A 27,320-nucleotide genomic window follows, 5' to 3' on the forward strand; every position below is an offset into this window, starting at 1 on the left:
GGCAAACTGGGAGAAACAGAAAGGAGGTAATTCTAGGCTTGGAATTTATGAGTTTCTCTATCTAAAAGTTTACATTCCAACTTTCTTTTTATCTATAGGTTTATCTTGAGTTTTAATAGGTTGTTCTTTGTCCCAGAAATTTAATACACCTTCTTCCTTCTACCAAGAAAGATAATTGTACACCTTCCCCTCACTCTTTAATTCTTAGCATAAGCTTTGTCTTCTATATAATTTAGTGTAACTTGAATAGGGACAGAATCATGAAGATTGAGAACCGTAACCTTCTGCCGGTGGCAACACCGTGATCACAAATCATCCAGCAGTCCTAGAATAGCTGCTTCCTGTCTTCTCGCAGCTTGCCTCACCAGCCATCACAGTGAGGGACAGGTTATGCGTGAGCCCTGAGGTTCCTGACATGATGTGGGAACAAACAGGTGTCACCCCTCTGCAGAGAGACCCCATGGCAGACTTTCTGGTGGCCTCATCCTTCCAACAGACACATGATAGGTAAATGTGTTAACGGTGGTAAGACAGACTTTATAGAACTCTTTAGCCCCTCTCTCCAGTGTCTAGAAGCCAAGTTCATCTTTAAAAGACTCCACTTCCATGCTGACCAGGGCCGTTGAAAGAAATAGAAAATAAAAATAAATAAAAGGCTCCACAGCACTTAAACTTGCAGGTGGGTGCCTCTGCTAAGCAGGGAAGGTGTCCAGGCACATTCACTCCCTGCTTCTTTGCTCATGGCCATTTGGTTGCGTCTCTCCTTCACCCTCATTCTCCATTCTCTGAGCGCTTTCATTGCCAGTCCTAACTCCCGATAGTCTTAACTCTTGTCATGTGAGGCAATTATTTCCAACTCTCACAGCAGGACAGACAGTGCAGCATCAGATAGCCCCATCACCTCTCCCTCATTTCACTTCCGCTTTGATGAGACATCTGCATCTTCCTAGCACAGTCTTCACCAGCACCAGCTCAGAATAGTTATGTGGGGTTTTTAACTTTTTCTTGAAGAAAAAAAATGTACAAAGGCTATTCTCTACATATCCCAGTTCTCTATACATTCACGGTTGCCTAAATTTCAGACTTGCAGCAACTCTCTCCCATCATTGTTTTTTGTTTCTCTGAGAGGGCCTCTGAAAATCGGCAGCAAAGAGGCCACTTTGTTTAATTTAAATACACTGCAGCAAAATGAAGGTAATTGTCCACACAGGCCATCTGCTACCTGGCAGGTGTCCATGAGTCAGGGAGATAGAAATGGAGACTAAAGTGTCTTCCATTCTGTTACCATGATAACAACTTAGCTCCAAGTTTTAGTTGCGTGTGCGTGTGGAGGGGGATGCCGTTATGAATGCTCTGCAGAGGGCATTAACTCTTAAAGTCAGGCTTTTTGCCACAAGGCTCTCTGGCCTTGTTTACCTGACTATAATGTGTACCAGGAGGATTAAAAATTCTTCCCTGTTCCATGAGGAAAAAGAAAGAAGGGAAGTCCTATTTTTGGAGCCCCTACTATGTGCCAGGCATCCTGCTGGGGCCACCCAAGCATGGCCAAGAACAGTGCAGTATCATTTTCCTACTAAAGACAGCGCCTTTCTCTCTGTGCAGCTGGTCTCCTGGCCAGTTCTCTCTGCCACAGCATGTGAGTCCCTGCCTCTGTGCTCAGATGCAGAGCTGGTGAAGGATCCCCGTGTCCTCAGGGCACCTTCTCTGGCATTTTCTGTACCTGTTTTGTCTCCAATATGAGATTGGTTTTATAGATAAGAGATTTTCATAATCCCTGTATTCTCCATTCTCACATTTCCTTGCTGGGAATGAAATTGACTATGCCCTGGAAAATCATGGTTAGGGTCAATTGTCAGAAGTCTTGACTGATCCGTGTTCCTTTTAGTGTCAGAAACATTGTGCTGTGATCCTAATATGCTTACTTGCTTACTTTTCTCCTAGCAGTTTGAGGCAATTAGCAGACCCAGGGACCAGTCCTAGCCTATCTACTGATTTTGTGGTGACCTTGTGACCGCTCTTGACCTCAGCCTCCTGAAATGAAAAATGAATGTTGGACTAAAACAAGCTAGTTTGCTGGGGTCATGAACCCTCTGAATTTGTAATTTCTGAACACTTTTCTTGGAACATGACGCAGAGCTTTCTCGGGTTCTCAGGGTCTTTGCTGATTTGAAAATGAAGAGCCAGCAGTCTAGAGAGCTTATCAGATTGTAATGTTTCACTGGCTCTACATTTGCAACAGAATTGTTTCCAACTGTTATACAAGGGACCTCTTTATTGAGAGAACCTGAGTCACAGGGCATTTATTGTGTTTAGTTATTGGTTAGACACATGATTGGCCTGCACTGGACTCAAGCCTTTGTTACAGCTTGTACTACAACAAGATTCCACTGTCCTTGTATCAGGAAACCTTAAAACACTGAGTAGCACATTGCAGAGCTTCCCTTGCTTCTCCAGGTGAATTGCCCTCTCCTGGCAGCTGAAACCCAAAGGCACAAGAGTCTTTTGTTCCCATCATTGGACAGCACATCCCCATCCTTCGAGCCACCTGACTAGTTCCTCTACCTTTGCAGATTTCTAGGTGTTTCTCAGGTTTCCTGTAATCTCAGGGTGCCAACTGTGACGCCCCCCCCGCAAGTCTCCCACTGTGCCACGTATTCTAGACTGGTTCACACTGAGCGAGTGTTCAGCAGTCTCCATGGAGAAGAGCCTGCCTCTCTGAACATAAAGCCCATCTGTGCTTTTGAGACGAGGTGCATTTGCACAGTGCGGTGCTCCATCTTGATTTTTAGTGTGTTCTGTCTGGCCTGTGCCTATCAAGTAAACAGAATGAACAAACTGCAGCCAGATTCAGAGGTGATTGTCAGCACGTCAGGAATGTTGCTGTGCACAGAAGGCTTCTCAGACTGCATGTGCGCCACACACTCTAGTTTGTGCTTATTTAGTTAGAAGGACCTTATTTCAAACTCGTTCCTGAGATAGTTCCATCTTCTACAGAGTAGCCTTCTCCCTACACCTCCTCATCAGCATCATCTGCACAAGGCCTCAGTGGCCAGCAGCTATGGTACTGACTCCACTCGTGAGAAAGGAAAATTAAAAGCAGAATATGCCATGACGTGACCAAGATGCTGCTGGGACCCCAGAAGAGCATTCCTCACGGCCAGAATGGTCAGAACTGAAGCAGAGTGTTGGTTCTTGCCATGTCTGAGATGAGGTTAACTTAGCGAAGATCAGAGGTCACAGAATTTTATATCTGAAAAATACAGTTTTTATCCAGTTGAGTTCCCTCAGTTTACAAATAAGACTGAGCCCCAGAAAACTTAAAATGCATGTGTTACAGAATCAAAAGAAGAGCCCAAATCTCCCAAAATCTCACTCTGTGCCCTTTTCACTGAAGCACGCTGCCTCCTCAGTGCCCACCTGGGATGTGGTAAGAGCCAGAGAGCCTGCAGCTTTCCCTGTTCTTCAGGGTCAATGAGTTTGCAGCTGAGAAATGCCTCTAGGCCCTGGTCGTGACTGACAAAGTGAAGAGGTGAGTCTTCTGGTGTCAGAACAGGCTGATGTACTCAGGGCCCTCTGCACATTCCCAAATCAGAGAAGTTTTTTTCTCGATTGTATATCCCTGCCTCCCGTCTCATCTGGAGGCCTCTTTCCTGGGCTCTTTGGCTTGTTCCTCTGAGGGCCTCTGGTTCTGGTCTCGCATATGTCAGAATTCATCCACCCACTCTCTGTTCATCAGATGTCATCATATGGGATTGATCTAATAATGTATTTTTAAAATTTAACCTTAGCATATGAGTTAGCTGTTGCTATACAACAACGCACCCCAAAACGTAGCTGCTTGGGAGAACACGTGTTTACTAATAAATGACAAGTATGGATTACCTCACAGCAACCCAGCTGCCGTCTTCCCGGACCCCTCAGTTCAGTGTCTCGCACAAGGCTGCCATCAAGGCGTTGTCACCTCAAGGCCCAGCAGCACGTGGCTCTTGACAGGACTCAGCTCCTCATGGTTCCTTGGACTCAGGGCCTCAGTTTGGTGCTGGCTGATGGCTGAAAGCCACCATTGGTCCTGCCACAGGGCCCATTCCCAGGGCAGCTCACAGAATGGCAGCTGCCGTCACCAGGACAAGGAAGCAGGAGAGAGTGAGAGCAAGGAAGAGAGAGTCTTCTATAACCTCTCCTTGGAAGTGATATCCCACTTGTCTGATTCATTAGCAGCGAGTCAGTAGGCCCAGCCCACATCGAAGGGGAGGAGACTACACCCGGATATGAGTGCAGGGGAGGGTCACTTGGGGCCATCTTAGAGGTCTGGTGACCACATTTGCTTATCTAGTTAAAGTATCTCACATAAAGACTCACTGGTTAGCTGGGCCCAGCACTCCTGTAATCCCAGCACTTTGGGAGGCTGAGGTGGGCAGATCACATAAGGACAGGAGTTTAAGACCAGCCTGGCCAACATGGCAAAACTCTGTCTCTACTAAAAATACAAAAAATTAGCCAGATGTGGTGGTTTACGTCTGTAATCCCAGCTACTCAGGAGGCTGAGGCACGAGAATTGCTTGAACCCAGGAGGCGGAGGTTGCAGTGAGCCGAGATCACACCACTGCACTCCAGTGTGGGAGACAGAGCAAGATCCTGTCTCAAAAAAAAAAAAAAAAAAAAAAAAAAAAAAAAGTCAGGCTCAGTGGCTCACACCTGTAATCTCAGCACTTTGAGAGGCCAAGGCGGGTAGATCATGAGGCCAAGAGATTGAGACCATACTGGCCAACATGGTGAAACCCCATCTCTACTAAAAATATAAAAATTAGCTGGGTGTGGTGGCATACGCCTGTAGTCCCAGCTACTCAAGAGACTGAGGTAGGAGAATCATCTGAACCTGGGAGGTGGAGGTTGCAGTGAGCCAAGATCATGCCACCACACTCCAGCCTGGTGACAGAGTGAGACTCCGTCTCAAAAAAGAAAAGATTCACTGACGACTGATAGATGTATTACTCCCTGGAGATTACTACCTGCTCTAGCCCTTTTCCTGTTCTTTTCCACTTTTCATGACAGAAGAAAAAGGGCCAAAAATGTGATGCCCTTCATTGTCATTTAACAAGTGTTTATTAAGAATTTACCAGTGCTAAGCACAGGGATTCAGAGGATGGAATTTAAGAAGCGAGATAGTGCTGTGATAGAGACACACAAGGTTCTGTGGGAGCATCTCAGAAAGACATTGTCTCATCCCAGAGGAGATGGCAGTGAGATTGATGCCCAGGGGACCAGCAGGAGCCAGTCAGACAGCATGGGGGAGAGTAGCACTCCCAGCAGAGAGAATTGCAAGAGAGAGCACGGTCCCATCAACAGAGTCAAGTGTGGACAGGCCCACACTTTTGCTTTCTTGTCAAAACCACCAAGGAACAGAGTTGGTTGACATCCCTTGCATGATGTATACCTCATCCAAGATCAGCTCCAGTCTCCGGGCTTCCTGAACCCTCAGCCTCAGGCCTGGCAAAAGCTGGTGCATACTGGTGGGCTATCACTTCTGCCTCTGACCCACCCAGGATTGCAAACTGGTATTACCCTACCCAAACCAGAATTCACGGAGGGCCCTGACAGCTCTTTCCTGGCTTCATTTTCATCCAGTATGATCCTAATGCCAAGGGCTGGGGCATAAGACCCATGGAGAAATAACACCTGCCCAGAAGTTGTAGCTTTTCTCTTTCAACTGCTCTGGACAAACACAACTTCTAGAATCTGGTTTTTATCTTCCTCAGAAGGCATGTCCTGGGCGATGATCCCAGGAAGAGGGTCTGATTATTTCCAGGCTGATGGTGGGCAGGAGGTTTCACTTCCAGATGCTAGAGCTTTAGACACATGTGGCTGGCTACCCTGCCTACCCCTTTTGTCTCATCCCCCATCATCATTTCAATATCAAAGTATTTGCAAAGGTTCAGTGTCATTCTGTTACGAAGCACCCTGGATGTTAACCTGGGTCCTGTGACTCTGAAGTGCGGTCCTCAGGCCATGGTGCCGGGCCCAGATCATACAGAGGGAGATTCCTGAGTTCTTGCCATATGTTTAATGCTGGATTGGCCATCTGTCTTACAGTGAAGTGTGTTAGCATTTCAGAGGTCATACTTTTTTTTTTTTTTTTTTTTTTTTTTTTTTTTGAGATAGAGTCTCACTCTGTCGCCCAGGCTAGAGGGCAGCGGCAGCATTTCGGCTCACTGCAAACTCCACCTCCTGGGTTCAAGTGATTCTCCTGCATCAGCCTCCCGAGTAGCTGGGATTACAGGCATGCGCCACCACGCCCAGCTAATTTTTGTATTTTTAGTAGAGACAGGGTTTCGCCATGTTGGCCAGGCTGGTCTCGAACTCCTGACCTCAGGTGATGCACCCACATTGGCCTTCCAAAGTGCTAGGATTACAGGCATGAGCCACTGGGCCCGGCCCATTCTTTTTCTTTAAGTGGATTTAATTTCTATCTTGAGTTCCCACTCTGTCTGAACTGGTCACTTAATCTAGGCTTTTCCAGGCAAACTCTGAAACCAGCCCTCAGAGATTCTTATCCCACTTCCTGTGCCCTGAGATTTGCCTATTCTGGACATTTTATATAAATAGAATCATACAATATGTGGTCTTCTGTGACTGGCTTCTTGCATGTAGCATAATGTTTTCTTTTTTTTTTTTTTTTTTTTTTGAGACGGAGTGGAGTCTCTCTCTGTCGCCCAGGCTGGAGTGCAGTGGCGTAATCTCAGCTCACTGCAACCTCTGCCTCCCAGATTCAAGCAATTCTCCCTTGGCCTCCCGAATTAATGGACATTTGAGTGGTTTTGACTTTTTGGCTATGTCGAATAACGCTGCTATGAACATTTGGGTTCAGATTTTTGTGTGGACATGTTTTCATGTCTCATGGCTATATACCTATGAATGGAATTGCTGCCAGTCTGTCCAAAGCAGCTGTACTGTTTTACTTTGTGGGGGTGGGGAGGGGGTGGGGGGGTGACATTTGATCTTTATTCCATAGATGGCTTAAAGAAATTAAGTTATCTAAAATCTCAAGACAAATTTATCCCTTTTAACTTATATTCAATTCAGAAATTGTTGAGATTTTCCTAGAATCGCAGTCTACAAATACATGACAGTGAAGGATTGGAAGGTGGTAATAGGAAAAGTAGTGAGGGAGACAAAACAGTGCTCAGATTGAGGTTTTAATGTTAGGAAAAAAGAACATTAACGATACTGCAGAATGGTCACAAGAGCTATCCCTAGCACCAGTCTTTTTTTTTTTTTAAGTTCCTTTTTTTAAATTTCAGTAGGTTTTGGGGGAACACAGGGGCGGGGTTTGGTTACATGGATAAGTTCTCTAGTGATTTCTGAGATTTTGGTACACTCATCACCCAAGCAGTGTATACTGTACCCAATGTGTAGTCTTTTATCCCTCACCCCCCTCCCGCCCTTTCCCTCAAGTCCCAAAAGTCCAGTGTATCATTCTTTTTTTTTTTTTTTTTCCTTTTTTTTTCCTTGCTTTGTCACCTAGACTGGAGTGCAGTGACACAATCTCAGCTCCCTGCAACCTCCACCTCCTGGGTTCAAGTGATTCTCCTGCCTCAGCCTTGCAAGTAGCTGGGATTACAGACATGAACCACCACATCTGGCTAATTTTTGTATTTTTAGTAGAGATGAGGGTTCACCATGTTGGCCAGGCTGGTCTCGAACTCCTGTCCTCAAGTGATCCATGCATCTTGGCCTCCCAAAGTGCTGGGATTGCAGACCAGTGTATCATTCGTACGCCTTTGCATTCTCATAGCTTAGCTCCCACTTGTGGATAAGAACATACAGTGTTTGGTTTTCCACTCCTGAGTCCCTTCACTTAGAATAATGGTCTCCAGTTCCATCCAGGTTGCTATGAATGCCATTGTTTTGTTCCTTTTTATGACTGAGTAGTATTCCATGGTATGCATTTACCACATTTTCTTTATCCACGCATTGATTGATGGGCATTTGGGCTGGTTCTGTATTTTTGCAATTATGAACCATCCTAGCACCAGTCTTCAAGAAGGAGGGAGGGAATATTTAATTAGGGCTTCTTATATATAATTCTGGGCTACATTTTTTAAACTTACACTGTCTATTAATCCTTTTATAATATTCCATATTATGTAAGAGAAAACTAAGATTCAGTAGGATTAATTTATTTACTCAAAGAAAATGCTGAAATAAGAATGCAAATTCCATCTGTAGTGCTTTCTTCACAATATAAATTTTTATCTAGCTTCTTTGCTCACTGGAAGTACCTTTATCAATTATGTGAGAAATACCTACAAATCAGTTGCAATGATTTATTCATGTATTAATTTGTTTAATCATGATTTTGTCACATAGATTTTGAGTATTTGCTATTGCTAGAAACTCTGATGCTGATGTGGTTAGAGAGACCTGTATAAATATTTAAATATACATAAATACAGATTTATGTATATTTATATTTATGTATATATCATGATTTATATATTTATGTACACAAATATACATGTATATTATGTGATTGATATATTTATGTGTATATATTTGTAAATATGTATAATGTGATTTATATATATACATATTATGTGATACATAAACTTTTTAAAATTTTTAAGTTTTTTTATTTCAATAGGTTTTTGGGGAACAGGTAGTATTTGGTTATATGCATAAGTTTGTTAGTGGTGATTTCTGAGATTTTGGTGCACCCATCATCCAAGCAGTGTACATCGTACCCAGTGTGTAGTCTTTTATCCCTCGCCACACCCCACCCTTTCCCCGAGTCCCCAAAGTCCAATGTATCATTCTTAGGCCTTTGTGTCCTCATAGCTTATCTCCCACATATGAGTGAGAATGTACAATGTTTGATTTTCTATTCCTGAGTTACTTCACTTAGAAAAATAGTCTCCAGTTCCATCCAGGTTGTTGTGAATGCCATTATTTCATTCCTTTTTATGGCTAAGTAGTATTCCATGGTGTATATATCCCATTTTCTTTACCCACTCATTGATTGATGGGCATTTGGGCTGGTTCCATATTTTTGCAATTGCAATTGCAAATTGTGCTGCTATAAACATGTGTATGCAAGTATCTTTTTTGTATAATGACTTACTTCCCTGTGGGTAGATACCTAGTAATGGGATTGCTGGATCAAACAGTAGATCTACTTTTAGTTCTTTAAGGAATCACCACACTGTTTTTCATAGTAGTTGTACTAGTTTACATTCCCACCAACAGTATGAAAGTGTTCCTTTTTCACTGCATCCACACCAACATCTATTATTTTTTGAGTTTTTTATTGCCATTGTTGTAAGAGTGAGGTGGTATTGCATTGTAATTTTGATTTGCATTGCCCTGATAATTAGTAACTGGAGCATTTTCCCATATACCTGTTGACCATTTGTATATCATCTTTTGAGAATTTTCTATTCATGTCCTTTAGCCCACTTTTCTATAGAATTGTTTTTTTCTTGCTGATTTGTTTTCTTTGTAGATTCTGGATATTAGTCCTGTGTCAGATGTATAGTTTGTGAAGATTTTTTCCCACTCTGTGGGTTGTTTGTTAACTCTGCTGATTATTTCTTTTGCTGTGCAGAAGCTATTTAGTTTAGTTAAGTCCCATCTATTTATCTTTGTCGCATTTGCTTTTGTGTTCTTGGTCATGAAGTCTTTGCCTAAGCCATTGTCTAGAAGGGTTTTTCCGATGTTATCTTCTAGTATCTTTATGTTTTCAGGTCTTAGATTTAAGTCTTTGATCCATCCTGAGTTGATTTTTGTATAAGGTAAGAGATGAGGATCCAGTTTCATTCTTCTACGTGTCTTACCAATTATCTCAGCATCATTTGTTAAGTAGGGTGTCATTTCCCCATTTTTTGTTTTTGTTTGCTTTGTCAAAGATCAATTGGGTGTATTTGGCTTTATTTCTGGGTTCCCTATTGTGTTCCATTGGATGTGCCTATTTTTATACCAGTACCATGCTGTTCTGGTGACTGAGGCCTTATAGTATAGTTTGAAGTTAAGTAATGTGATGCCTCCAGATTTATTCTTTTTGCTTAGTCTTGTTGTGGCTATGTGGGTTCTTTTTTGGTTCCATATGAATTTAAGGATTGTTTTTTCTAGTTATGTGAGGAATGACAGTGGTATTTTGATGGGAATTGCATTGAATTTGTAGATTGCTTTTGGCAGTATGATTATTTTCACAATATTGACTCTACCCATCCATGAGCATGGGATGTGTTTCCATTTGTTTGTCTCATCCGTGATTTATTTCAGCAGGTTTGATAGTTTTCCTTACAGAGGTCTTTCATGTCCTTGGTTAAGTGTATTCCTAAGTATTTTATTTTACTTTATTTTATTGTATTTTTATTTTATTTTGCAGGTATTCTGAAAGGGGTTGAGTTCTTGATTTGATTCTCAGCTTGGTCGCTGTTGATATATAGCAGAGCTACTGATTTGTGTATAATAATTTTGTATCCTGAAACTTTGCTGAATTCATTTGCCAGTTCTAGGGGCTTTTTGGATGAGTCTTTAGAATTTTCTAGGTATACAATCATATAATCAGCAAACAGTGACAGTTTGACTTCCTCTTTACCGATTTGGATGCCCTTTGTTTCTTTCCCTTGTCTGATTGCTCTGGCTAGGACTTCCAGTACTATGTTGAATAGAAGTGGTGAAAGTGGGCATCCTTGTCTTGTTCCAGTTCTCAGGGGGAATGCTCTCAACTTTCCCCTGTTCCGTATAATATTGGCTGTGGGTTTGTCATAGATGGCTTTTATTACATTAAGGTATGTCCCTTCTATGCCAGCTTTGCTGAGGGTTTTAATCATAAAGGGATGTTGGATTTTGTCGAATGCTTTTTCTGCATTTATTGAAGCGATCATGTGATTTTTGTTTTTGATTCTGTTTATGTGGTATATCACATTCATTGACTTACATATGTTAAACCATCCCTGCATCTCTGGTATGGAACCCACTTGATCATGGTGGATTATCTTTTTGATATGCTGTTGGATTTGGTTCACTAGTATTTTGTTGAGGATTTGTGCATCAGGGATATTGGTCTGTAGCTTTCTTGTTTTATGTCCTTCCCTGGTTTTGGTATTAGGGTGATACTGGCTTCACAGAATGATTTACGCAGGATTCCCTCTTTTTCTATCTTTTGGAATAGTGTCAATAGGATTGGTACCAATTCTTCTTTGAGTGTCTGATAGAGTTCAGCTGTGAATCCATCTGGTCCTGGACTGTGTTTTGTTGGCAATTTTTTTATTACCATTTCAATCTCGCTGCTTGTTATTGGTCTATTCAGAGATTCTGTATCTTCCTGGTTTAATCTAGGAGAGTTGAATATTTTTAGGAATTTATCCATCTCCTCTAGGTTTTCTAGTTTATGCATGTAAAAGTGTTCATAGTAGCTTTAAATGTGTTGCATTTCTGTGGTATCAGTAGTAGTATCTCTTGTTTCATTTCTAATTTAGCTTATTTGGATCTACTCTCTTCTTTTCTTGGTTAATCTTGCTAATGGTCTACCAATTTTGTTTATCTTTTCAAAGAACCAGCTTTTGGTTTCATTCACTCATTCATTCGTTCATTTTTGAGACGGAGTCTCGCTCTGTTGCCCAGCCTGGTGTGCAGTGGTGTGATCTCAGCTCACTGCAGCCTCCACCTCCTGGGTTCAAGAGGTTCTCCTGCCTCAGCCTCCCGAGTAGCTGGGATTACAGGCGTGCACCACCATACCCTGCTAATTTTTGTTTTTTCAGTAGAGATGGGGGTTTCACCATGTTACCCAGACTGGTCTCGAACTCCTGACCCCAAGTGATCCACCCACCTTGGCCTCCCAAAGTGCTGGGATTACAGGCGTGAGCCACCGTGCCTGGCTTGTTTCATTTATCTTTTGTATTGTTTTGTATGTGTGTGTTTCAGTTTCATTTAGTTCTGCTCTTCTGCTGGGTTTGTTATTTCTCTTCTGCTGGGTTTTGGCTTGAATTGTTCTTGTTTCTCCAGTTCTGTGAGGTGTGACCTTAGATTGTCTGTGCTCTTTCAGACTTTTTGATGCAGGCATTTAATGCTGTGAACTTCCCTCTTAGCACTGCTTTTTCCATATCCCAGAGGTTTTGATAGATTCTGTCACTATTATTCAGTTCAAATAATTTTTAAATTTCCATCTTGATTTCATTGTTGATCCAACCATCATTCAGGAGCAGATTATTTAATTTCCATGTATTTGCATGGTTTTGAGGGTTCCTTTTGGAGTTGATTTCCAATTTTATTCTAATGTGGTCTGATAGAGTACTTGATATAATTTTGGTTTTCTTAAATTTACTGAGACTTGTTTTGTGGCCTATCCTATGGCCATTTTACATTTCTATCAGCAGTGTATTAGGGTTCTAATTTCTTCACATCCTTGCCAACACTTGTTACTACCTGTCTTTTTTATTATAGCCATCCTTGTGGGTGTGCAGTGATGTCTCATTGTAGTTTTGATTTGCATTTCCCTAATAATGTTGAGCATCTTTCCATGTACTTATTGGACATTTATATATCTTTGGAGGAATGTCTCTGCAGATCCCTTGCCCATTTTACAATATTATTTATCCTTTTATTATTGAGTTGTAAGAGGAGTTCTTTATATATTTTATATATAGATCATGTATCATATATAATTTGCAAACATTTTCTCCCTTTCTGGGGGTTGACTTTCACTTTCTTGATGGTATTCTTCAAAGCACAAAAGTTTTACTTTTGATAATATTCAGTGTATCTAGTTTTTCTTTCATAGCTTGGGCTTTTGATGTCATATCTAAAAAGTCATTGCCTAGGCTGGGTGCAGTGGCTCACGCCTGTAATCCCAGCACTTTGGGAGGTCGAGGCAGGCGGATCACGAGGTCAGGAGATCGAGACCATCCTGGCTAACCTGGTGAAACCCCATCTCTACGAAAAATACAAAAAATTAGCCAGGCGTGGTGGCGGGCGCCTGTAGTGCCAGCTACTCGGGAGGCTGAGGCAGGCGAATGGCATGAACCCGGGAGGCAGAGCTTGCAGTGAACTGAGGTAGCGCCACTGCACTCCAGCCTGGGTGACAGAGCGAGAATCCATCTCAAAAAAAAAAAAAAAGTCATTGCCTAATCCAAGATTATAAATCCTTCCCCCTATGTTTTCTTCTAAGAATGTTATAATTTCAGCTCCTATGTTTAAGTTATTGATTCATTCTGAATTGATTTGTCCATATGTTGTTTAATGATGTCTTTTGAAAAGCAGAGGTTTGGCCGGGCTCAGTGGCTCACACCTGTAATGCTAGCACTTTGGGAGGCCGAGGCAGGTGGATCACCTGAGGTCAGGAGTTCGAGGCCAGCCTGGCCAAGATGGTGAAACCCCGTCTCTACTAAAAATACAAGAATAGCCAGGCATGGTGGCATGCACGCACCTGTAATCCCAGCTACTCTGGAGGCTGAGGCAGGAGAATCGGTTGACCCCAGGGGACGGAGGTTGCAGTGAGCCAAAATCGTGCCACTTCACTCCAGCCTGGGTGAAAAAGTGAAACTCCATCTCAAAAAAAAGAAAAAGAAAAAGTTTAAAATTTCAATGAAAGCCAGTTTATCTGTTTTGTTTTGTTTTTACATATCATGGTTTGGGTGTTTTCTTAGAGAAGTTTTATAATTTTAGCCCTTATAGTTACTATGATCCATTTTAGTTTTAGCTCTTATAGTTACTATGATCCATTTTGATTTAGTTCATGTTTATTTATATCATGGAAAGATCTCAGAAAGCATGCTGAGTGATTAAAGCAAATTGCAAAGTGATATGAGCAGTACAATACCATTCATGCAAAATTTAAAAGCATGAAATACCATTTATTATTCATAGCTATATATGCACATATAGGTTAAAAGTTTCACACCAAAATCTTTGATAATGGTTGCCTCTGAAGGGAGGAGAGGAAAGAACTGGAACAGGAAATAACTGGTGGTCAAAGCAGTCTTCAGATTTATCTGCAATATTTTTAGGTTGAAATACATTTGACACGATATGAAGTTACCAATTTGGGGTGGTTAATTATGTTGTACTTTTTAGTTTTCTGTATTTTTTTAACTTCTTGAAATACACACACATACACACACACACACACATACACACACACACACACACACACACATACACACACAAATGATTCAAAGTAAGAACCACAGAAAACAATCCATTTCTGTTGAGTTTGGTGGCCACACGGTTGAAGCACTGCAGTAGGGTATGGTGTGTCCAGCCTGTCCACCTGTTCAGGGCCAATTCTGTTTGTATGTGGGGTTTCTGAGCTAGCTCCCCAGAAGGATAACTATCTTCATTTGAACTCACTCTCACACTTTGGCTTATATTTTTTCCAGTTTTGCTTCCACAGAAAACCCTAGTCCACCTGTCACACTCAGTTCATGTTGTGCTGAAGAGCTCCAGAGCCCACATCTCAGTGAGCAGCCCTTGATTCGTTTTCTCCTTTTATTTATTTTATCCCATTGCTCCAAACTTTCTCCACAACTGTACCAGGGCCTCCCAAGGAAAGCTCAGTTTCTGTTTACTACGTGTCCTTTTCACCTCGTCCCTGCGGGATGGCCCCAGACAGCCTCGCTGTGTGTGTGCAGTGCGTGTGGCGTGACTGGCCCGATGGCCCCGCTTGCAGCCTGCAGCCAAGCTCCCCACATGCTCAGAGCATGCCCTGGGGGAGTGGGGGCGCAGCCTGCAGAGTGCACACTGCCACTCTTGGAGTCAAGGGGTTCTTCCCGTGCCTCCCACTGGCAAGCTGTGTTGCCTGACACAATGCTTTCTTTTCCTTCTATAAAATGGATATAAAAATATACACCCTGGCTAGGTGTGGTGGCTCACACCTGTAATCCTAGCACTTTGGGAGGCCAAGGCAAGCAGATTGCCTGAACTCAGGAGTTAAAGACCAACCTGGGCAACATGTTGAAACTCAGTGTCTACTAAAAATACAAAAAATTAGCCCAGCATGGTGGTGCACGCTTGTAGTCCCAGCTACTCGGGAGGCTGAAGCAGGAGAATCTCTTGAACCTGGGAGGCGGAGGTTACAGTGAGCTGAGATTGCACCACTGCACTCCACCTGGGCAACAAAGCAAGACTCTGTCTCCAAAAAAGAAGCATATACATATATAAATATATACATACACACACACACACACACACACGTATGTCCTTTCCACTCACAGGTTGCCGGGGGTGGGTGGGGTGGTCCAAATGAGAACGTGTGCATGAATGTGTTTGCAAACAAAATGAAAGCTGTTTGCATGTTACTTCCTGCCCCGCTAGCCAAGCCCTTCTAGAGCCCTGGCCCAGCTATATGCTCACCCTGTCTTCCTGAGAGTCCTCCACCACTCTGTGCCAGCCTCTTCTTTCCCTCCCATTCTTGGTCTCTTCTTATGATGTTCTTTCTTCCTGCCCTGCATGACCCCTTCCTTTTTTCCTTTTCTTCCTCTCTCCAGTCTTGGAAGCAGCCTGACTCCTTCCTTTCAAGTATGATCTTGTACCACTGAACTGAGGCCCGCTGGCTGGCTCCGGTTGACGGAGAAAAAGTACTTTCTTTCTTCCTCAAAGAGGTCAGGTACTTGAGATAACATATTTTCTCTCTTTGAATCTCCAGGCTCAGGCCACAGGGTCACCACATACATCGCCCACCCATGGAGGCGGCCGGCCGATGCCCATGCCAGTGCGCTCCACGTCTGCCGGCTCCACCCCCACCCACTGTCCGCAGGACTCACTGAGCGGAGTTGGGGGAGACGTGCAGGAGGCCTTTGCACAAGGTGAGTTTCTGGAGCAGAGTTCAGCAGGGAGCTGAAGGGATCTGCAAACATGGACAAGATTCCTGCTGAGGTTTTTCCATTTCTCTTTTGTGCTCTTGGCTTGAATGATCAAATTTTGACAGACAGTGTAAATAAGTCAGGTGCTGGCCCCTTCTCATGAGACTGGCTGGTCTCCAGCAGGAGAGCTGCAGGCTTCCGATGTGTGCCAAGAACGGGCCTCCTGGGGTTCTCTGCCCCTTTTTCTGGATTATGGGAAGTGCTTTGTCCTTTGAGCTTCGTCTCCTCCAGAGGAATTGGATGGAATAATTCCCTGGCCTAGAAGGGACTGTAACAGGCACTGTAACTGGGACCGTGCTGACAGCATAGTGTGCACGCCATTGCCACAGTCATCGGAGGAGCTGGTGACCAGCAGTATTAAGTAGTTGGGTGGGGATTCAGAGGGAAGTCCTGCTGGGGCTGGAGGTGAGAAGGGGAGGTGGTGGTGGTGGTTGTGGAGAGTAGAGCCCCGCCCCCACAAGGCTGAGGAAGACCTCGGTGGAATGCTTATTCTGGAACCCAGCTCTGGATTGTGTGGTGATGGCAAAGCGTGGAATTGACAGGATGCTGCTCCCTAGGTAGAGAGGGCAGAGGGAGAGGGACCAGTGGGCTGGTGCCTCCTGCCCCCGGTGTGGCTGGGAGTGGGTGGAGCTGCTGCAGCCCCATCTCCCCTTAGGTATTCCACACCTGTGTCCTCCGGCCTGGCAGAATGGAGGCGTTTGCTCAGCCGTCTCTTCTCCATGCTCACCCCCCCTGGCATCCCCATCTGCTCTGCCTCTCCTCAGGTACGAGGAGAAACCTCCGCAATGACCTGCTGGTGGCAGCTGACTCCATCACCAACACCATGTCATCCCTGGTGAAGGAGCTCCATTCAGGTGAAACCCAGAGCTCCCACCTGGCTTCCCGGCCTCCCCTGCCTCGCCCACGCCCTTCTCACTTCCTCGCCAGCTCTGGCAGAACCTCACCACCCAGCTCGCACCACCCCATTTCACCACCCAACTTTGCCTTCTAGGAACACATTGGATGTCTCCGCCCAGAGAGCCTCTGTCACACAGGATTGCATAGGGGCGGTTTCACATTCAGGCTATCTCAGGAGTGCATCTTGTGGAACAAGCTGAACTTGGAGAAATTCAGACCTTTCAGTGCAGGCAGGCCCCCTTCCTACTTACCCCGTCTTCTATCTGTGCTTTGTCCACAGCCGCTCTCTCCCTAGGCCTGACCGACCGCCTCATTCTGAAGCTTCCCTGGAAGTCTGGAGCCGAATCAGCCAGGAAAGCTCTGGACCTTCCCCTGCTGCCTTTCTGCTCTCTCCTGTTTGATTTGGTTTTGAAGCCTATTCCCTCCTTTTGTCCATGACCAGGCTCTGATTTCACCTGAAGTTCATGACCTGAGTCTGTCGCCTCTTCCACTCCTCGTGCTCAGCTCATCTGTGACTTCTTTCTCAGTCTCTCTATCACCTCGCCACATCAGTGACTTCCCAAAGACCTTTACCTTACATAAAACCCAGGAAAGAGAGAGAAAATTAAAGGCCATTCACATATCATCCTATCTCCAGGAATCCCCATGACTCTGCCAGTTACGTAGGGGCCAGAGAGTCACTAACGATTTCACAGCAGTGGGGTTTCCGTGTTTTCTGTTAAACTAATGGTTTCCCTTCCTAAGTGCTGTAGGTCACTCACACTGATGGTTCTCTTTTGTTTCTTTCCACCTAATGTAGTGCTTTTAAATACCTTGAAGTAGCTTAACAGGGCTATTAAATAAAAAGATAAAGCAGTTTTTCCACGGGCCATTCAAACACATAGATTTATTCAAACACTCTTAGGGAAGGCAAGCCTTGGGTATTTTTCAGCCCTTCGTAGGAGAAAGCTCACATGTTTCGGGTTGTCATGGGACTGGACAGAGCCCCCAGCTCTGCTCTCAAGTCTGCCTATTTTCATACAGACCAAAGTGAGTGTGTGGCCCAGGCTACTCTTTCCAGCCAGTGAAGGTCAGACGCTGCTTCTCTGGTTTGATGGCGCCACCCTCTCCATTCTAGCACTGTTTCTCAACCCCCGTCAGAAGCATGGCCCCCCTCTGTACCCATGAACAGAAGAGGTGACAGCCTTTGGGATGACCTCACAGGTGATTAGAAGGCACTTTCCCTAATACAGCTCCCCACAGATGCCAGAAATCCCACTTTTAGAGGAAATTTCTTAGGGAATTTCGGGCCATGGAAATTAACTACACTTGTACTTCATGGCCACTTACTAGAGTTTATGCAAAATAAGTGGCTTCTGCGTTCATCGTGCTGGGGTGAGAGGTCATTAAATACCACTAAGCATAAAGCACATAGAGACCAAATAGCTTCACAAAAATTTAAAGGTTATAGGAATACTCAGCAGTGTCTCATAGTAGGAAAGAATGGTTTCAACAAAATTATGTAGTGTAATTTGGAAGGTGCCTTAGAGAGCACATTGTCCAGTCCCTTACTTTAGAAATGTTGCATATGCTTATCAGAAAAGTTGTCTGCCTAAGGTCGTGCAGCTTGAAGGGGGAAAGCTGGTCCTAGAACTTGGGTCTTCAGAGCATTAAGCCAGAGATCTTACTCCCCTCCAGGACAAGACATCAAACCCAGAGTCCCAGAGGCCCCTTTCCCTGATGTTCTTTCAGTCACTGAAGCCTGCAGGTAGATGTGGACCAAAGCCACACATGGCATGGTATCCCTCTAACATGCAGACATAAACTCCCTTTACATGTGAGGGTACCAATTTCTCAATGAATAGAACAGCTTCGCCCAACACCAACACGTTTTTACTATCTCCTTGACAGTGACTTGACAGGTTTTTGTTCCAATGAGAGGACATACTTGGATTATCTTTACATATAGTCTATACAGTATATACATACTGTATGTACATAGCTTGTACTCCTCATCTTTATAAAGTTTTTTCACAGATAATGGAATCCTAGAATTGGAAAGGATCGAGGCCAGGCACAGTGGCTCACACCTGTAATCTTAGCACTTTGGTAGGCTGAGGCAGATGGATCACCTGAGGTCAGGAGTTCAAGACCAGCCTGACCAACAGGGTGAAACCCCATCTCTACTGAAAATACAAAATTAACCGGATGTGGTGGTGCATGCCTGTAATCCCAGCTACTCGGGAGGCTGAGGCAGGAAAATCACTTGAACCTGGGATGCAGAGGTTGCATGAGCCGAGATTGCGCCGCTGCACTCCAGCCTGGGCAACAAGAGCAAAACTCCATCGCAAAAAAAAAGAAAAAGAAGAAAATTGGAAAGGATGTTAGAAGTCATTTAATCTAACTTGCCACCCAATAAAACAGTCCTCTGAATATTTCCAGTGAGCTCATTCATGATCAACTCTAATCACTGGAAAGTTCTTCCTCAGTGGGGAGCCAAAATCTGCCTTTCTGTAATTGACTTATCCCTGTCCTCCAAAGCCACCCAGGACAAGCTCAGTCCCTCCTCTGCAGGCTCACCTGTCACGGGTTGGATGGCAGATGATAACCCTTCCTAGTGTTCTGCTCTGTAGACTGCTACACCCAATTCCTTCAGCCTTTCCAAGCGTGACATGGTTTTCTCTTACCAGCCTGCTTGACCACACCAGGATGTGGCCATTTTCCAAGGCGCCTATTCAAAGTGCACGCCCAGGGCTGGGCCCCCTGCTGTCCATCACAGGGGATCTTGTCCCTGCAGAGCACAAGGCATCTATGACCCTCTTGAGTGGCCCCTGGAAAAGCACCTTAGACAGCATTAGCGCTTCCCACATAGCCACTTTGCGCTGTGCGGTCATTTTAAGTTTATCATCAGCTAAAACATCTGGATTTTTTTTTTTTTTTTTTACAGAACCCCGTATTAATCTAGGTATTCCCCCACCATATATTGTATGGTCACTTTCTTAAACCTGAATGCAAGACATTAGATGTCTCCCTGGTCATCACCAGCTGAGGGCAGACAGGCACAGAACGGAGGCACGCAACCCCACACCGCATGCCCCCCACCCCGGTCAGGAAAGTGAGTGATGTGACTGCACTGCTCCTTGTGGCTCTGGGCTCACGGGCTCCTATTCAACAGTGCTGGGGCGTGGGCCACACAAGTGCAGACTGGTGAGCTGAAGCACCCTCGGAGGCCTGCAGCCAGGAGCTGTTAGCTAGAGTTTCCTCCCAAGCCTCAGCAGTTGCTTTGTTCACCCTCCTTCTGAACTTGTCCTGTGCTGAAGGGTCACTGGCCTCCCTGGACTTGTTTTCACAGCAGAGGAAGGTGCAGAGGAAGAAGAAGAGAAGATGCACAATGGGAAAGACAGAGGTAAAGGCAGCTCAACAGGACTCCTAGTTTAAATGGGGAGCCAGAGCTCATGGATGAACTGCCCCCCACTTTGTTTCTGCCTTCCTCCCTGCCACCACCTTTCCCAGATCTTTCGGACCCGAGTTCCCTGTACCTACTTTTCCCATCTGACAGTCAGGTTTTACCTTCCAGGAGCCAATGTCAGTCAATCACCAAGAGCTTCATTTCCTGATCCTGGGATAGGTGGTTGGGATACAGGAAGTAGATACAAGTAGAACACAAAAGATGACCCTTTGACTGGAGAAGTTTATGATCTAGTTAAGAAAGCAAGACCAGGCCGGAGCGCGGTGGCTCATGCCTGTAATCCCAGCACTTTGGGAGACTGAGCCGGGTAGATCATGAGGTTAGGAGTTCAAGACCAGCAGCCTGGCCAACATAGTGAAACCTCATCTCTACTAAAAATACAAAAAATTAGCCAGGTGTGGTGGCAGGCGCCTGTAGTCTCAGCTACTTGGGGAGGATGAGGCAGGAGAATTGCTTGAATCCAGGAGATGGAGATTGCAGTGAGCCAAGATCACGCCACTGCACTCCAGCCTGGGCAACAAGAGTAAAACTCCATCTCCAAAAAAAAAAAAAAAAAAAGCAAGACCAAAAATGCGAAATAGGAGATCAAATGAAGTGACAGAAAAAGCTAATCATAAAACTTTCAACATATAAGTATAATAAGGGTTTCTGAAAAGGAAGATATTATTGTGGGCCAGAATAGCCAAATGGTTTTGTGGCTTCGTGGAAGAATAAAAGCAAGAAGGGAAGGTGTCAGCAAAGGACAGTAGTGCCTTCCTAGTTTCATTATATATCAAACCTGCTTAACACATGACATCTGGGAAGAGCTGCACGGAATGATTTTCACATATGATGATCTCATCTAATCCTTAACAACACTGTGAGACAAATTCGAATATCCCTGTTTTACCCATGAGGAAATAGGCTCAGAGAGCTGTTATTCATGTAGCTGTTGAATGGCAGAGATTAGGCCGGGTGTGGTGGCTCACTCCTATAATCCCAGCACTTGGGGAGGCCGAGGTGGGTAGATCACTTGAGGCCAGGAATTCGAGACCAGCCTGGCCAACGTGGTGAAACCCTGTCTCTACTAAAAATAAAAAAATTAGCCAGGTGTGGTGGTGCATGCCTGTAATCGAAGCTACTCGGGAGGCTGAGACAGGAGAATCCCTTGAACTCAGGAGGCAGAGGTTGCAGTGAGCCAAGATCATGGAACAGCATTCCAGCCTGGGCGACAAAGAGAGACTTTGTCTCAAAAAAAAAAAAAGCAGAGAACTGGGTCTTTGACTCCAAACTTCATGCTCTTAATCTTCATCCTTCTATGTTATACTGAACAGAAAACAAAATTTTCTTTGGATATTTGAGGGTGAGCTGTCCTTCTGTCGCACATTAATGTGTTAGTTGCTGGATTCCTCCTAAACATCAGCTCCCCAAGGCAGAGATTTTAGTCTGTTTTGTTCATGTTGTGTTCCAGTGCCTGGTGCTTAGTAGGAGGTCAATAAATGAGCAAATCAAAGGAAATAAATGGGGTGATGAGATAGAGAGTACCTTATCAGGGGAGAGAAATGCAGTGGCTGGTCACCCCAAGGAGGTGAAGGTAGGGAGAGCAGGAAGGATGCGGAGGAGCCAGCAGCAGCCCTCCCAGGGAGGAATTCTGAACGAGGCTCGGGGGAGTGAAAGAACCTGCAGGTGATAAATGGCACAGCCTGAGTTTAACTCTAATACCCATGCTTTAGTCTGAGCAGAACTGGTAGACTAAGGGAAGTGGAGTGGTCTTATTTAAGGAAGGATATAAGTCAAGTGGGAGCTACAGGTAAGGAAGCTGTGACAAGAAAGGGAAACCTATGGGACAGCAGGTCTGGGGTGTTCTTGGCCCATAGGGGCTGGTGTGGCTAAGAGAGAGAGGTCTTTGGAGTCTCAGGGGGCAAGGAATTTGTCAGCAAGGAACTGAAATTGCTGAGGAAGAAACTGGGAGAAGAGGAAGAACATTCTACAGATTCTGAAATCATCTAGTGAGTCTGAGCTAGTCCTGGGAGGAAGTGGACAGCAGCACCACTGAGTTGATGAGAATGACCTATGTGTCATGGACGCCAAAAGGTCAGACTAGGCTGGCCATGGTGGCTCACGCTTGTAATCCCAGCACTTTGGGAGGCTGAGGCAGGGGGGTCACTTGATCCCAGGAGTTCGAGACCAGCGTAGGCAACATAGCAAGACCCCATCTCTACAAAAAATAAAAGTAATTAGCCAGATGTGGTAGTGCACACCTGTAGTCCCAGCTGCTTGGGAGCCAGAGGCAGGATTGCTTCAGCCCAGGAGTATAAGGCTGCAGTGAGCCATAGTCATGCCAGTGCATTCCAGCCTGGGTGACAGAGCAAAGCCCTATCTCTAAAAAATAAAAATAAAAGGTCACATTAGAGAGAGTAGTGTTTCAGACATCTAGGAATGCTTCATAGAAATGTAGAAACAGTTGACTTATGCACACACATAAGAAAGAAGGCAGGAGGGCAAGAGGTGAAGAGAGAGAGATAAATTTACACTGGTGTAAACACATGCTCCAAACACATGCACACACACACGCACATGCCAACCAAATCCCAGCATTCATGTGGAATGTTCCTGGCTGAAGACGTAACAGCTGCATCTCTGGCCTCCCTTCACCTGCCCCTCCCTTCCCCAGTAGCTTTTTCCCATGGCCTCTCCTCAGTCCCTTTCACTCCCCCAAAGCAAACCTAGGACTCTGCCCCAGCCACTGAGGCCTTACCCTGGCTACGAACTCCAGCCCTTATCCTGGTTCCATTCTGAGTGTGGGCCGTGCCTCACATGGGAATCAGGCCGTGTTTCCCTTGCCCGGCGGCCCTCCAGGCCCCAGGGCGTTATCTTTGTACCTACACTGCCCTGTCCGCATCAGACTGGGTTTCCCTTGCCCAGCCCTCCAGGCCCCAGGGTGCTGTCTTTACACCTGCACTGCCCTGTCCTCATCTCTTGTTTCTGTGCCTCTTGCCCTTAGAGCTCCTTGTCTGTCTTTCAATGCATATACTAGAATGTCTGTATGTCTATGTGAAATCTTTTTGTGGGAATGCCTGAATTTTATGTGACTTTCTGGTGTCATCCCTAAGGCCAAGAGTGTTAATAGTTGGGGTGAGAGATGGTAGAGTTTTTATGTTTGGCTCTCCACATTATATAGGTCCTATGATATGTCCCTGAAACTACAATGTAGCTGATACATAGGCATTTTTCTAAGACTAAGTGTTTTTGTGGGTGGACCTCCTGATTCTCTGCCATGAGCTAGGCCTGAAATTTTACAGACCTAGAACTAACTGCAGTCACCTGGACACCAGAGATCTGTAACTGTCAACTGTAAAGAGAGAGAGAGAGTATATTTGCCTCTTTGGGGTTGAAACTATGCTGACGTAATATAAACAGAATTTGGTCAGCACTGTCAGGCAAACAGTCTGCTCGATAGGGAAACTCTTAGAGTCAAATGGGACTTTTGAAGAATCTGGACCAAGCTGAACTTCCCTGCCATATTCACCCCTACCTCACGCCTCTCCCTGTTCGCCCCTGGCTGGCTGGCTGGCTGCATCCTGGGGAACGCTTCTGCTCCATTGGGGTACCCTTCCTCCTATGCATCTTCTCAGAGAAGTGTAACCAAGACACATAGAAGAAGCACAGACTGACACCTTCCCCCATAGTATGTCTTCTCCACCCTCCAGAGCCTCATGTTACGCTCCTGTGTCCTTCAGAATCTCCCCTCCCAGACCCTGCCATCCCGGTGTGGGGGCTGTAAATCCAGTTTGCATCCATAAAGAGCCCTGGTGCAAGGCTGGACAGCAGTGGCCCTCAGAGAACAGAACAGGCTCAGGAGGGGCCAGGCAGTGCTCGAGCCCCGGGTGAGCAAGCGCATGGCTTTTCAAAGCAGACTATCTGCAGGAGGGGGACTGCCCTCACCCAAGGTGCAGTCCCTTGGGGAACTTTTAGAGCTGGGTAGGCTTTGCCCCCCCTCATGTAACTGCTCCCTGGATTTAAGGAGATTTGATTCCATTTTTAATGACTTTCCTTCTCCTGGGAAGCATCTGTCTCCATGGCTGCCTTGGGTTGGCTATGGTAGTAGAAAGTATGACTCTACCCTGTTGTCATACCTGGGTGGGAAAAGTCAACATACAAGTAACAGGGGAGAAGCAAGGAAGCCCCTGGGGTGGGTGGTTCAGGGAAGCATAGTCTGGGGCATGAGAAGACCTGGCCGTGACCTCAGCGTGTTGTTTCTGCCCGTGCTGCCACAGGTTAGCAGAGGAGCCGGACACAGAGGAAGCTCAGGTGAGTACAGAGAGTCCTCTGCCTCCCCACGGCCCCTCCCTCCTTCCTCAACATCTTCCCTTCCCCTTCCTTTCTGCAGTCACAGGTCCCAAGCCAGGACAGTCCTAACAGGTGAAGATGCAAGAGCCCGACTCCCTTCCCTTTGCCCACCCTGGCCATGTGCCCTCCTTGCCCTATTTCTAGGCCGTGTCCTGTCTTGCACGGCACTGTCTGCATGCCTGGTCCTTGGGCATGGCCTGGTGACCTCTGTGTTGGGATGACGTTGGCAGACCCAACACCGTTGGCTGAAACAGGGCGTGCTGAGCAAGGCCACCTCCCTGGGGAGCACTGCCTCCCATGCTCCTTTACCACAGCCACTGCCCACTTCCTTCCTGGGATCCAAACCACAGCCAGTGCGTCCCTGGATTCTGTCACCCAGCACTGCACCGAGTCACAGTCCCTAACCCACAGACATGTGATTCATGCAGGATCACGCTACATACAGGGCTGACCAAGCCGCTACCCATGGTGCCCGGCCAAGCTGCACCTTCTCACTTCCCGAAGAAGCAGTGCAGAAAAGTACAGACTGCTCCAGTGGCAGATGCTCATTGCCTTTAGGAATTAGTCATTCCCATTTTCCATCTCAACACCTTAACTCTTTCTAGTCCCAGCGCCAAGATATCAGACTTCTCCATTTTAAAATCTTGTCTTCCCTCCCCCTTCCCCTACTTCTTATATTTAAAAATTAGGCATCTTCCTCAGATGAAAAAGCCAGGGCCCTAGCCCCACAATCCAGAAAAGGAGTTTTTTCAGACTTTCCCAAGTCTTGTCATCCTGGAATAGCTTCTGGCCCTCTCAGCCCTCTCTGCCCAACTGCGCCAGGCCATTGAAGGGCTCTGCCCGTTCCCCTGGGGCCCCTGCAGCCTCAGCCTGCGCTGACTCTGGATTGTGCAAGCTGAGAGGTGGGCAGCACCTGGGCCACGCGCATTCTCTCGCTGCCCTGGAAATCACAGTGCCCCAGGGGCTTGGAGAGACGCTTCTCCCTAAACTCACTGTGCACATTCAGGCAAGGCCCTTTCCCAAGCAAGCCTAGGCCGTGGCAGCCGAGGAGGGAAATCAGGAACTGACTCGCCCTGCAGGAGCCTGCCAGAGCCCCTCTCTCCCCCGGGCGGAAGGAACTAGGGTGCAAGGAAACGTGGCAGAGCCATGTGCCCCCACCGCCTTGTTGCACATGGAGGAAAACAAAGCCCCACACCGGAAGCTGTATGCCAGAAGCAGAATTGGAGCCGGTTTTTCTGCCTCCTAATCGTGCCCTCTCTGACCCACATCAGGGGTGATGAGAAACACCAACAGTCGGGAGTTAAACTATAAGCATTAAACTTGGGCGCCGCGGTTCCATGGATGCCCGGGCCTGCGCTCTGATGGCCTGGGGCTGAGGCTTCCTCCCTTTCCTCTTAGTATTCATCGGCACACCTCAGTCCTCCCTGCCCTTCTCCTGGGCCACAGTTCTCCCCAAGAAAGCACCCCATTCCAAACCTTGCATTGTGAACCCAGTTCTCCACGGAAACACTTCCTGACTCTTAGGAATGGTAGTAGAGGACCCTAGGTACCACCCTTCAGCTCAGCGCTTGAAAGGCGCCCAGCATCCTAGCAGCCCCTCCCCGCAGGGCCTCCTGTTCACAGTAGATGTTAGCAGCTTTTGTCCTGAACCCTCAGCAGTGCTCGTGACTAACGGTGAGTGTGTCTTGCGCAGGCACAGAGGACGAGGAGCAAGCTGGCGCCGACATGGCGAAGGCAAGGTCTTCCCCCAGAGGCACATTCCTCTCCATCTTTCCACCGCACACCTGGACCAGGCTTGCAGGCTGCCAGACGTCACTCCACCCGCCAGGGAGAGGGGAGCCAGAGCCGGTGGGAAGCGGGGAGGGGCTGCGTGACACAGCTGGTGGGCCTCCCCCTGCACAGCCCTGCATGTACTAGCACCTTCATCACTCCCCTCAGGGCATGGTCTCATCTCCGCATCAGGAATTTACCTGGAGGTTGAAAAGAGAAAAGAAAAAGCACCAAGCTCTTGTGTGTTTGTGACCTGATGGAACTCTGCCTGGCGTCTGGCCAGCACGTGGGGTGTTCCCAAACGTGGGGGCACAAGTTTCCTTATCTTTGACCTTTAAGAACCAACAGGTTTCTTCTAGCGTGCAAAGAAAGCGTCAGGCCTTGCTCGGCTCTGTAGACATTCACACCCTGGCCACGGTGCTAAAAATAGCCTCACACTGGTTAGGCTTCCGCCCGCCCTGTGTGATGCCGCCGCCTGCAACCCGGGAGGGAGGGGCGGAGATCGAGCCGCGCGCCGCGCGCCGCAGCCCGGCTGGCCGCCTGGCAGAGGGCGGGAGGGACTCTCTGCGCCGCGGACTCCGTGGCCGCCAGGGGGCGCGCCGCCGGGGGCGCTGCACGCAGCCTTTCGCCTTAGGAGTCCATTGGGCTCGGGTACACGTGATCAAGTCCCGTTCCCGGTGATTTTCATTTATTTTTTTCCTCCTCCCTGGGCTCCAGGATGTTATTTTTAGCAGAAGAACTGCTATAAATATTTATAAAGGGCAGTGATTGTAATGAAGCGAGAAGCCCCACAGCTGGCTCCCTGGCATCCCCCACCCACCTCTGCAGACCCCTGACCTTGGCTTTGAGGAGGTCTGTGCAGAGCCGGTGGGATCAACTCCTGGCCGCGCACGGATGGAGTCCCAGTGAAGCCTGCCAAGGCCCAGTCAGGGTAAAATAGAAGGGGTGGGTATTCACTCCTTCCATCCTTTTCTGTCTCTTCTCCCCCATAGCTCATCTTCCCATTGGTTGGCACT

General features: G+C 46.4%; 1 protein-coding gene across 50 annotated transcripts in view; it reads left to right on the forward strand.

Annotated features, from left to right (window-relative positions):
• DTNB (dystrobrevin beta) overlaps positions 1-26,538 on the forward strand; it is a 302,620-nt gene extending 276,082 nt beyond the window's left edge. For 14 of the 50 annotated variants that reach the window (XM_074012189.1, XM_074012205.1, XM_065527315.2 and 11 more), the window contains 5 exons: positions 15,644-15,803; positions 16,625-16,714; positions 20,089-20,142; positions 24,462-24,495; positions 26,228-26,538. In XM_074012189.1, the coding sequence (XP_073868290.1) occupies positions 15,644-15,803; positions 16,625-16,714; positions 20,089-20,142; positions 24,462-24,466 (309 nt within the window). In that variant the 3' untranslated portion in view covers positions 24,467-24,495; positions 26,228-26,538. Of the gene's footprint in view, positions 1-15,643; positions 15,804-16,624; positions 16,715-16,851; positions 17,620-20,088; positions 20,143-23,924; positions 24,072-24,461; positions 24,496-26,227 lie in introns of those variants that run through there. The other 36 variants (XM_074012195.1, XM_074012200.1, XM_065527323.2 and 33 more) reach the window with 6 other exon arrangements.
• The last annotated feature ends 782 nt before the right edge of the window (positions 26,539-27,320 follow it).

Source organism: Macaca fascicularis, chromosome 13, assembly GCF_037993035.2.
Source record: "Macaca fascicularis isolate 582-1 chromosome 13, T2T-MFA8v1.1".
In the NCBI taxonomy this organism is placed as follows: domain Eukaryota; kingdom Metazoa; phylum Chordata; class Mammalia; order Primates; family Cercopithecidae; genus Macaca; species Macaca fascicularis.